General features: G+C 33.7%; 1 protein-coding gene across 1 annotated transcript in view; it reads right to left on the bottom strand.

Moving 5' to 3' along the window:
* The window catches only part of CNTN5 (contactin 5), a 609,722-nt gene extending 598,418 nt beyond the window's left edge, over positions 1-11,304 (bottom strand). The window contains exons 1-2 of the mRNA XM_044669004.1: positions 11,135-11,304; positions 10,827-11,002 (exon numbers count right to left, since the gene is read on the bottom strand). Coding sequence (XP_044524939.1) covers positions 10,827-11,002; positions 11,135-11,304 — 346 coding nt within the window. The remainder of the gene's footprint in view (positions 1-10,826; positions 11,003-11,134) is intronic.
* Between the last annotated feature and the right edge of the window lie 1,524 nt (positions 11,305-12,828).

Below are 12,828 nucleotides of genomic sequence, written 5' to 3'. Positions count from 1 at the left end.
TTGTACCCCAAAGAGATCATAGATAAACAGACTTGTACGAAAATATTCATAGCTGCGCTTTTTGTGGTGGCAACAAATTGGAAAAGGAGGGAATGTCCTTCAATTGGGGAATGGCTGAACAAACTGTGGTATTGTGCTAAAAGGAATAATAAACTGGAGAAGTTCCAGGCAAACTGGAGAGACCTCCGGGAACTGATGCAGAGCGAAAGGAGCAGAGCCCGAAGAACTCTATACACAGAGACTGATATACTCTGGTAAAATTGAATGTAATGGACTTCTGTACCAGCAGCAATGCAATGACCCAGGACAATTCGGAGGGATTTATGGTAAAGACGCTACCCACATTCAGAGGAAGGACTGCAGGAGAGGAAACATATAAGAAAAACAACTGCTTGAACGCATGGGTCGGGGTGGACATGACTGAGGGTGTAGACTCGAAACTACCACACCAATGCAACTACCAACAATTTGGAAATTGGTCTTGTTCAAGGACACATGACAAAACTAGTGGAAACGCGCATCGGCCAAGGGAGGGGGGGGTGCAGGGGGGGGTTGAAGGGGAAAGGTGGAGCATGAATCATGTAACCATGTTAAAAATGAATATTAATAAATGTTAAAAAAAACATAACATTCTTCACATTTTTCCTCCATGAATTTTTACTAGCTTAAGCAATATGTTTCTTATTTCACAACATGAACAGGTAATATGTAGTAAATGATAATATGCATCCTACCAATGTACAAGCCTGCCTTCTTTGGGAGAGTTGAGGGAGAAACAGGAGAGGGAAAATATTTTTTTAAAGTTCATTAGTTTCTTGTTGAGTAGGAGGGTTTTTAAAAGAAGCAGGGTTAATGGCAATCATATAAAAAAAGAAAGAAAAGAATATTGATGAATCATTTGAAAATGCAAATAAAAGTACAAAAGAAAATAAAGAATGGGATCCAGACAAGCAAAGCAGGGTTGAAACTAACATGTTAAATTATATATACATATATGTTTTAAAACATCTCTATCTAATGGAGATGCACAATTCCATACATGGTGTGCCCTTTCCCCCCCCTATTCTTTGAATGTGGAAATGCTCATGTTTGTTAATGCTTATCAAGTTCATAGTAATAAAGTGGAAAATTTTGTTAAAAAGCCAACTGAAGAAATGAAGACAGTTCCAATATTTAAATGCCCTTGGAAAGCAGAAATTGGTCATATCTACAATATCCCAGGAAGTAATGATATTTTGTTGTACAGACTAAAAGATGCCTCCCTATGAAGAATTTTACTTTTATGTATTTGATTGTGATTTAGTTTTTCTTTTCAGAGTTCTCAACTTATTCTAATAATTTTAAATACGGTGAATCATTCATCACACATACTATTGTTTTAGTTGCCCCTATAAATATTTTCCCTTAAACTACAGGCTTATCTAAAACCATGACAATCATAATGAAGATAAAAATAATATCATAAATAAGGCATCTTCAAAGACTTTGAGTTGGGGTATAATTGCAACTTCTAAGTATGGACTGATACACCTAAAACTGTTTTTATCATGTTACCTAGAGAAAGTTTTAGGCATTTTCTGTATGCATTACACCAAGTAAATCCAACTTTTATTTGGTGTCATGAAAAATATAATATCCAAAGTATAAAAATCCTGAATTTTCATCCAAAATGAAAATATTTCCCATATATATATGTATATATACACTATTTGCTAAAGCAAGATTTATGAAATAAAAATTATTAGATTACATTATTAGATATTATTTAAACTTTTTTGAGATTTGAAAATCTTATTAGCACTAGTGAAACTTATTTTTCCTAGTGTCCTGAAGTAAGAATGTTAAATTAAGTCAAGAAAGTAAAATTTAATCTTTTAAAAGAAAATGATTGCTTGATTTTATGGTTCTTAATTAAAAGGGCTATGAAGTTTTAGCTACTCCAAAAAATGGCAGTCTTTGATAGTTGTAGTGACTGACTACTATTATGCAATATCATACTATAATCTATACTCTTTGAAACTTCAGAAGAACATTTTAACCAGCTGCTTCAAGGAAAAGGGAGAATATTCTTAATTTAAGTAATCTAAATGCTCAAAAACCTAATATATTCCAATTTAGATATCAACTATCTATTATCTTTAGACTGTCAATATGAAGAAATTTTTGAAGAAAGAGATAGTATAAGGAGATCTTACTCTTGATTCATTTTATTTTTACTCTCTACCATGAATTATTCGTGAAAATCAAAACTTTTGATGGATTGCTTAGAGCTTTCCATTTCTAAGCTCAGCGGGGTGTATGAGATGTGTGCAGTGTCACATTATCAATTTCAAATTCTCATCAACATGGTAATAGGTTAATAGAGTGACACTGCTTTACATAGCAGCTTCTTGCTTGTCACTGGTGGAAAAAAATCACTTTAGTAGGTGAGAATATTATACTTCTGATAAGTATATGGAAAATGAAAAAATATTATATTGTATAAATATCTGATTGGGAAATAATAAAAATATTTCAACCAAACATGCCTTGTATTTATACAAGTCTTTCTTTAGGAAGGTTTGAAAAAGGCACTAACCAAATAGCAAACAAACAAACAAAAAAACCCTTTACAAACATGACTTCACCAATCTATCAATCTTCACTTCAGCCCTTTGAGGCATATAGCTATTATTGCTGAAGTACATACAGTATCATCATTAAATTGTAGTCTGGTAATAACTATTCATTTAGCTGGGAAACAAAATGAGAGATCCTCAGGGTTAGACAGTTAGACATTTGAGGGGTAAATTCATAAGGGAAGATGGATAAGGTTGCAGGAGCTGTCCTGGTCCATTAACACACAAAGTAAAATAAAGATCTGTGGATGAATAAAAAAATGAACACCTTCAAGGCTGTATTATAATGATAAATAAAGGATTACTTCAAAATGAAGAGATTTTATTTTATCTTATATCCATGCAAAGACTGTTAAAGTCAAAGAAGTCATGGTTTGTAAACAGCTTGGATATGTCTATTTTGAACCTAAGAAAATACAATCAAAATTATTCATTAGATACCTACTATGTGTCAGGCACTGTCATGTGGATAATATTGCAAGCTCTCAAAAAACCTGTCATCTCCACACCACAATGATGCATCACAGAAAGGAAAAACATGAAACAAATACAAATACAAAATCCCCTCAGACCTCTGTCTTTCTCTTTCATGGTGATGGTGGAAGAACAGCAGAAAAGGGCAGAATCATTCAATTTGCCTGCTGTCTATTGTTTAAGGGATTTTCTTAATCTCTTCCCCTGTCTCCTTAAGAAGCAAGAGAGCAAGATTTTGAAGTAGATCAGAACTGACAGGAGTCAGTGAGCCAGAGCTGAAGATTCCTTTACCAAAGAGACCAGGACTGAGGAGAGGAAGTAGCTGGCCCTCTGACAGGAAGTTAGTGGGGACATTTGGTCAGTGAGGAGAGAAAGGAAGCAGCAGTGGACAGTTGGAGGTCTTTTGTTTCTGGGATCTCCAGAGAGCAGGAGGTCTGTCTCTGAGGCAACGATCTGCTGGCAGTTGGCTACTGACAATTGAGCTGCTTTAGAAAACTGATTGAAGGAGTAAGTGAGTGGTGGCTGTCTATTATTTTAGGGAGTTAGGTAGTTAGTGAATAATTTATAGATAGAGTAGATTAGATAGGCCTGGCTTGCCAGGCAGAAGAATCTGTCCTCAGAAGACAGAGGTAGTTTTAGGAAATTTTAGGTAGTATTAGGAATTGTAGGTATATTTATAGAGTATAAGATTAATAATCTCTCTTTCTTCTTCTCTATCTTTGTATCTGTACTTCTTTCTTAAATTAAACAAAGTTTCTGTTAAAATGCCCTTCTCATTTTGTCGAACTCCTTAATTTAACCTTACACTATAATTGTTTCTCTTATTAACAACTATTGGTTTCTAAAATGTAAAATTCCTGGAGGAAGAGCCAAGTGGAGGAGAAGCTACACAGACCCACTTTATCTTTACTAAATTACTATCCAAACAACTATACCCTAATGCCTCAAAAAATTGTAGAGCAGTGTAAAACAAAAAAAATGGAGTGAAAGAATTTTTCAGCCCCAAAGAAAGCCAACACAAAAGGCTTATTGAACTGAAGAGGAATTGAGTTCAAAGAGGCATACCAATGCATGTATCACTGTGGCCACAGACCTTAGGGGTAGCTGAACTGTCAGCATAGGGTTACTGAGTTCTCAGGCAAAGATGATAAGGGGGTTGAAGAACTTCATAGAAAGAGATTACAGGGATCTCTTTGTGGGCTCTGGGTGCAAGACTCTTGTCACATTGCTCATAAGTAGATCAAAGTCACAGTCCTAGATTGTGGTTTCAAGGTGAGGAGGAACACTAGCACACACCAGTACTTGTGGTAGAAGGAGAACAGGGGACCATGGTCACAGTTTCAATAGCTAAAAGAGAGCATAGGCCAGAAGAGTATTAAATATAACCCTCCTTACATGATATCACCTTGGAAGAATTGAAAGCAGATCCTCAGAGCCACCTCTGAATGCAATTGCACAAAGATCCTCAAGCACTCAGAATAGTACTCTCTTCACCCTAGGAACAGAAGTCAACTTTAAAAGTTTTTTTTTTTAATGAAAAGAAAAGAAAAAGTCTAGCAAATGAGTTTTTTAAAGCAAGAAATGCAGCATAGAAACTTATTTTGATAATAGAGAAATACCAATGATAAATTCAGGAAAAAACAATAAAGTCAATACTCCTGGATCCAAAGCCTCTAAGAAAAATGTGAATTGGTCTCAAGCCCAAAAAGAATTGATGGAGGGGTTCAAAAAGGCTTTTTAAGATCCAAGGGAAAGGTAGAGGAAAATTTGGGAAAAGAAATGAGATTGATTTCAGAAAATTAAAAAAAAGGCAATAGCTTGGTAAAGGAGAAACAAAAAATACTGAAGAAAGTATATTTAAAAAAACAAACAAATATAACAGAATAGGCCATTTGGTAAAGGAGGCACAAAATCCAATAAAGAGAAGTTCTTAAAAAGCAAAAGTGGCCATATGAGAAAAGAACTATTTAAAGATTAGAATTGGCTAAATGGTAAAGGAGATACATAAGTTCACTGAAGATAATTCCTTAAAATAAAAATTGGGTATGTGGAAGCTAATTACTCCATGAGACATCAAGAAACAATCAAAATCAAAAACATGAAAAAATATTTAAAAATGTGAAATATCTAACTGGAAAAGCAACTAATTTGAGAAATAAATACAGGGGAGATAACCTAAGAATTACTGGACTATCTGAAAGCCATTATAAAAATACTTAAATGGCATCTTTCAAGAAATTATCAAGGAAAACTGCCAGAAGTAGAGGGTAAAAATAGGAATAGAAAGAATCTACCAATTATTTCCTGAAAATGATCCCCAAAAGATAACTCCCAAGTCAAGGAGAAACTAGGCAGCCAAAAAGAAACAATTCAAATATCATGGAGCTGTGTTATTTAGAATTTCTTTGGTTCTATTTGGAAGTATTAAGCTTCAAGATATGTAGATATATGACAAACTTCCTGTGGACATGTGGGGGACTTTGAGACTACATTTTCCGTGATCCAATGGGTTTCCGGTTTCTGACATGATTACATCAACCAAAGGGAACCAACATAGAGCGTAACTTAAAATTAGGGGTGGAGTTTGGGCTTGGTCTCTTTCATATGAAGCAGACAAGATGATAGGAGGTATGGACTGGCGGGCACTTTTGAATAGATCTTAGCCAGGCGTGTGGTCCGATTTTTTTCTATCAACATGGGCCTAAATAAAATATTACTTTTCCTCATAATATCAGCCTTCATCATTTTTAAAAATAACAGAGCCACAGTCAGAATAATATAAGATTTAGCAGTTTCTACATTAAAAGACAAGAGAGAGTGGAATATGATATTCCAGAGCCAAAGGAGGTACAACTTCAACCAAGAATCACTTAGCCAGCAAAACTGAGTGTCATCTTTCAGGCGTAAAATGGATATTCAATGATATAGAGGAATTTCAAATATTCCTAATGGAAAGATGAGAGCTGAATGGAATATCTGACTCTCAAATATAAGACTTAAAAAAAGTATAGAAAGGTAAATAGGAAAGATAAGTCAAAATACATTAAATAATTTTAAATTGTTCACATGCCTACATGGGAAGATGATTCTTATAATTCCTACAAACTTTATAAGTATTAGAACAGTTGTAGTGATTAAAATTATCTTAAGAGACTGGCTTTTCTTAATTTAAAAATAATTTATTAATTGACTGGTCAAGACATTCTAATTGTGGTTTCCCCTTTGGAAAAATAATCAAATATGAACAGGTAATTCTCAGACAAAGTAATTAAAACTTATCATAGTCATGCCAAAAAAATTGATCTAAATCACTATCAATTAGAGAAATGTCAATTAAAACAAATTAGCTATTATGATAAATAAGAAAATGACAAACTTTGAGGGGATGTGGGAAAATGAAGACACTAATTTACTGTTGGGAGTGGAGAGTTGTGAACTGGTTCAACTCTTCTAAAAAGCAAATTGGATCTATGCTAAAAGGGCTATAAAATAGTATATACTCTTTGACACAGCAATATCATTACTAGGTTATACCCCAAAGAGGAGATATCAAATGAAAAAGGGAAGGAGATATATATATATATATATATATATATATATATATATATATATACAAAAAAATATTTAAAGCATGTCTTATTTTGTGGAGACAAGGAAGTGGAAAGTGAGGAAATACCCATCAATTGGGGAATAGCTGAGTAAGTTTTAGTATGTGATTGTAATGGAATATTATTATATTGTAGAAAACAACAAGCAGGAGGAACTCAGAAAAACCTGGAAAGACTTACACAAACTGAAGCAGAGTGAAGGAAGTAGAACCAGGAGAATATTTTCTACAGTGATAACAAAACTGTATGATGAACAACTGTGAATAAATTAGCTATTCTCTGCAGTACAATTATCCAAAACAAATCCCAAAAGACTCATGATAAAAAATGCCATCTGCCTCCAGTGAGAGAAGTGAGAGAGTCTGAATCCAGACCAAAGTAAATTTTTTTCACTTTTTATTTTTATTCTGTGCGTGTTTTATTCCACAAAGGGTTAATATGGAAAAGTGTTTTCCATGATTGCACATGTAAAGTCTATGCCAGTTGTTTGCCATTTCAGTGAGATGTTGGGAAAGGGAGAGAGGGAGACCAAGACTCAAAGTTATTTTTTAAATGTTGTAAACTATTTTCACATGTAATTGAGGAAAGATTGTTGAGAGCCGTTGGATGTAGGAAGCCATTGGAGAAATAGGATCAAATTTAGGGCCTGTTATCTGGATTCCCTATGTGACTAATCCAGGCTGAAGCAGTCTTTGTGTTTGGTTCTGGTCACCTGAGCCCCGAAAAGCTCTGGTACCAGCAGGTAGGTTAATTCAAAAACAACTTGATCCTTCCAAGAGGCTATTAGGAGTCATTTAGAGAAACAGAGTCAGTAACAGATATTTTATCTGGATCCCATTACAAAATCATCAGCAAGTAAAACTGTGTGTATGATTTTTCTGCACTGCATGTCAGGATGCAGACAGAATGGGTCATCTAAGATAAAAATCTGAGGCTCCTTTTTTGACTCAGTTTTTGATCCCCACCTTTCTTAGAATTATTATTGGAGAGCTTTGAAGTGGCAGACCAGCATCTACTCAGTTGATGATTTCTCTCCTTGATAATTGAGAAGCCTGAATCCTAACAAACATTACTTAGATAAGATTACATACTTAGATTAGAACTGGGGCCTTTAGCAGAACTCAGTTGGTGAGCATCTCCATGGGGTATTTCCACTCCCAGAGTTATCCCCTACTAAATTGGTGGTTGGAATTTGGCCATTTGTCTTTGCACCTTTACTCTTTAAACTTCAATGGGTTATTTGTTATCCCTTCACTGCTGTAACTCTTTTTTTGTGTTCTTTGTTTGAAATCAGTATATAATAAACTCCCAAGCCCACAGAATTCAGAACAGCATGGGCTAACCACTAGTCTAGTTGTTCTCATTTTCTTTCTCCTGCTTTAACCATCCTATGCCACCACGCCACTCAGGACCCCAAAAAATCATATAGAGGCTGGCCCCCTTTAAAAGATAAAGTTAAAAAATAAAATGTGAGATCATTTTCAGTGATTACCACAATTGCATATTTTTGATGTATAAAATAATATGATACTTAATAAGCATTTTAAAATTGGCAGAACAGTTTATATATTTTGGATTATTTGTCCCTCTAAAGCAACTACATAATTTAGTTACTTTAAGCAACATTATTCCAGTTTTTCATTTGTGGAAACTGAGGAACTAGAGAGCTAAAGTGATTTTTAGTTATAACAACCGAATAGGAAAATCTTTGTGGAAACAGGAATTTTTGTTATCTAAGTGGCTACTTCAGAGCTATACATATTTATATTTTTAATATATAATCTCTACAAATTAGTATTGGTTGGGGTAGGGGGGTTTGGGGGAAGGCAACAAGATCATGATTATTATATAAAGGACTTATTCTTAACAGGAATATTTCTTTCACTTATTAATAAATCTCCAAAGCACATCAACAGCACAATTGTAAAAGTGTGATATTTGATGAGATCATTTAATCTGAAAATAATGATTAAGCAACAAAACATTAAACTACATGCACTAGAGAAACATAATGGGTCTGAAAGACTTAAAAAAAACCCCTTATCTTCTATCTTAGAATCAACACTATGTACTGGTTCCCAAGCAGAAGAGTGTTAAGGGATAAGCAATGGGGGTTAAGTGACTTGCTCAGGGTCACACATTTAGAAAATATCTGTGGCCAGATTTCAACCCAGGACTTTCCTCTCTAGGCCTGACCCTCAATCCACTAAGTCATTTATATATTTGTAATGTAATCTGAATATAATTTCATAGAGATTAATGTTTGCAGACCTTGTCATTGGCAAGATGTAGTTCCAAAGCCTGACAAACAAAAACTTTTAATCTCTGTCTAAATTGGTCATAATGGATTACAATATTTAGATTAGAATATCAATTTCATGGCACAATGGGGTACTTTATCTTGGTTCGTGACTTTAATTTTATAGTTTCAATTTTTATACAAGGTGTATTCTTCTCCTTGAAAATAATTAAATGTAGATAATAGAAATAGTAATTGTCAATGTTACACAGTAGATGACAGTAAACCTGACTTCAAAATTCTCTTATAGTTATTAACTTTGTGAGCAAGGAAAACTGACATTTTCTCTAATCTAAGTTTCAGGCAAAATCTCAAAACATATGCTATTTTAACAGATGGTTCTGATCTTCATCAGTGGAGAGGAATTCCATACTAACAACTTCCCATATTCTTGTGGTATTTACAAAATGACCATTAACCAGTATACCACAGATAGATAATATAACTTATAAGATATGTTACAATTGTATTTAAATAAGATGCTGCATTTTTGTTTGAAAAGTCTTTGTGTTCCTCCTGATACTTCATGTGATATGGTGACATAATGGTAGAAATTGTCTTTATTACTAGCCTTACATATTCTGAGTCCAATAGATAAAATTAAAGATATTTTCTCTTACCCTTCAGTATATAGTTTTCTCTAAAATAAATTCATTCAGTTGATAGTAACAAGGGTTGTTTTTGTTTATGGTATATATGGTACTTATAAAAGGAAAAGGTTCTCAACTACCAAGGCAAACCTAATTTTGACTAAAGGAAAGACTAAAATATTTCTATTACTATTCTTGGTATTGTCTAAGTTGTGGATCCTGGACAATTAATGGCCTGGATAACATATGGAATAGCTCTTTTTGTTTTGTCTTACAGGTTTTTTTACCATATTATATATATTTAGTGTAGTATATCTGAGTATAGAAGATAGGAGTGAAAGAATATGTAAAGAAAAATTGTCTATGAGAACTTTAGAATATAATACTGAATATAAAATTAAATAATTATAGATTTTTATTCAATATTAATCTCTACCTTCATTCTTTTATACTTTTGAATGTGGAAACCAAGACTATTGGAGATCAAAAGCGTGGAAACAAGGAAAGATTTCAAATATGCTCCTGGGCCCAATCAAGACCCCTCTGCAGTGCAGCTGAACCAGATTAAAATGAAATTGGGAAATCTCTAAAAGAATAAATAAAAATGTAATAGAATATAAATTATAATAATAAATGTTTTTGACATCACTATGTGCTAGTAGGGATCATGATATATTTGTTACTTAGAGTTTATCTAGATATTTAGCTGTAATGCGCAGTAGTCCACCTCCAGAGAACCAATTTTAAAAATTTCTGAAAAAGCTTATAAAAAGAGAACAAATTTGGATTAAAGAAATGAGAGTCTGCATTCTGCATAATGGTCCATGGAAACAGTTCTGAATATGGACTTAGAGTACTTGGGTTTAAATCTGTTCCTTAGATTTGCTATGTGACCTTGAACACATCACTTTTTTATTGGGCATCCATGTTTTTATCTATATTTAGTCTATGATCTTATTGAGAGAAAAAGACTTCAATAAACTCCTTCAGGTATTAATATTCCAGAACTTTGTTTTTCTCCTCTACTAAAATATACTCTTTATTACTAATCTTCATTTTTCCTTTAAGGATCAAAATTGGGTTTATTTAGATGACTAGTAGACAATAATTTTATCCAGAGATCTAGAAGTCTCTCAGGAAAAGATATGGTCTCTCCTCTTTGCAATTAGTTCTTTCATATATTTGTTAATCATTAAAAGAGCAAAAGAGCTTCATGGTAATAACATATTTTACTCACAAGCAAACTGAAGTACGGCTTCTCTGCTCAGAATACTTCCCAAGGAGTTAGCTGTTAAACACTGATAATGACCAGAATCCTTAGCTTCACTTGGGTTGCTGATAATGAGGTTTCCTTCAATCAAACTGTAGCGATAATCACTTTCCAAGTCTATTTCTGTTCCATTTCGTAGCCATCTTGGGAAAAATCAGAAGAAATACAGATAAGGATTACATGGGGCATTCTCTTCTTCCCTGGGGATTCCAGAATGTCATCCAACTGTTGTTTTTGAGGCTTAAGGGAATGAGTGCTCAAGAGTGAATTTCTACCTGTAATTGGGAACAGGGTTGCCTCGAGCTTCACAATTCAGTGCCACTTTCTTCTCATCAGAATCAGTAGGGAAAATGATATCATCTGGTTCCTGCACAAACACTGGCCCATAATCCACACTCTCTATAGAAACAGAAAAGGGCACACTTTCAAAACCCTCCAAAGACATTGATTCATTAGCTCTCCTCCCACATTGCCTTTTAAAAACCATCTACTTGGATGCAAAATGCCTCTTATTCTTGATGCATTTTAAGGTAAAATACCAAAGAAAATTGTTGCTATATCAAATTCAACTTCCTAATTGAAAAGGACATCTGAACAGACTTTTTTCCAACTGATTAACTTGGCTTTGAAATTTATTACAGAACCATTGAAAAAAAGAAATATATCAAGTTTTTGATGCTGTACATGTATTTAATTTCTTTGCATCTTTGTTTTTCATCCTTTATAGAGATAATGAAATTTATACCAACTTCACATGCTGTTAAGACAACTAATTAATGATTCAATAATTCTTAAATTTTTACTATTTTAATAGTAGAGTTAATAATTAATTGTAGAATCTTATACTAAGAAAAAAATACTGGTCTTATTTTATTTATTAATAGAATCTCAAACGATCAACATTTTTCTAGGCATTGTGAGTGTGAAGAAACCACTGTATGATTCAAATAAATGCTGTAAATAACCTTGCCCTAAGGAGTTTAGAATTTTTTAGAGCAAATAAATACATGATAAACCAAACATCTTGAAAATATTAAATGAGAAGTAAGTGATATAGACAAAAACTAAGTAAGAGAAGATAATCATCAGAGTTCACATGATCAGGAACAATCTCAGGGTGGGAAACCCTCCAAATCTGGAATTTAAATAGAATCTCAAAGGATAATCATTAAAATGTGTGTAGTCATAGAGAAAAAAGGAGAATTCTATAAGTGGGAAAAGAAAAGAAGCAAAGTTATAGTGATGACCAATGAATCACAGATCATGAGAGCTGGAAGAAAACTTAGATATGATTTAATACAAAAGAAGAGGTCATGTTAAGAAATTAAGTTCCTAAAAGGATGAGACTTGCTTAAAATCACAAAAAAACATAAACAATACAGCATAACCCCAAATAAGATGTCCTTTTATTCCACCTAGTATTCTTTGTATACAGTCATGATGATTGCTGATTGAGGGGTGATATCATGTAGTAGTCAGAGACCAAAATTGTTTGGAAAAGACATTTGCCATCATCTTCATCATTGTTTGTTTTTCCCCCACACCATTTTTTGTTTTGTTATTGTTATTTTAGTGGAGATTGAAAAACATCTCACTAAGCATGCATGAACCTCCAGAAGTACCATCCCATGGAGCATATGTTGGGCTCCCCTGGAAACTTCCAAGGAAATATGTGGTTTAAGGCTAAAAGGACTGCTGCTTTGTGATAAAAATGTAACCTCCTACCCACATGGATTAGATGTTTCCTGACAAACTGCAAAAGCTCTTTGATACTGCCTAAATAAGGGACTTAATTTTAAATTGGCTAAGAGATCTCTGAGGCACTGCCTATGAAACTTATGAGGAAGACATATGGCATCAGATTGTCAGGGGAATCTTAGAAGAGGAGAGGCACCATGATGCTCATAATGGTCTTTGATATACCCAGCATTTGGTAAGAAAGAAATGATCTAGGGAGAGTAAGCTGTGT

The sequence above is a fragment of the Gracilinanus agilis genome, chromosome 3, assembly GCF_016433145.1.
Source record: "Gracilinanus agilis isolate LMUSP501 chromosome 3, AgileGrace, whole genome shotgun sequence".
Classification (NCBI taxonomy): Eukaryota; Metazoa; Chordata; class Mammalia; order Didelphimorphia; family Didelphidae; genus Gracilinanus; species Gracilinanus agilis.
This window is presented reverse-complemented; position numbering and strand designations above follow the sequence as displayed.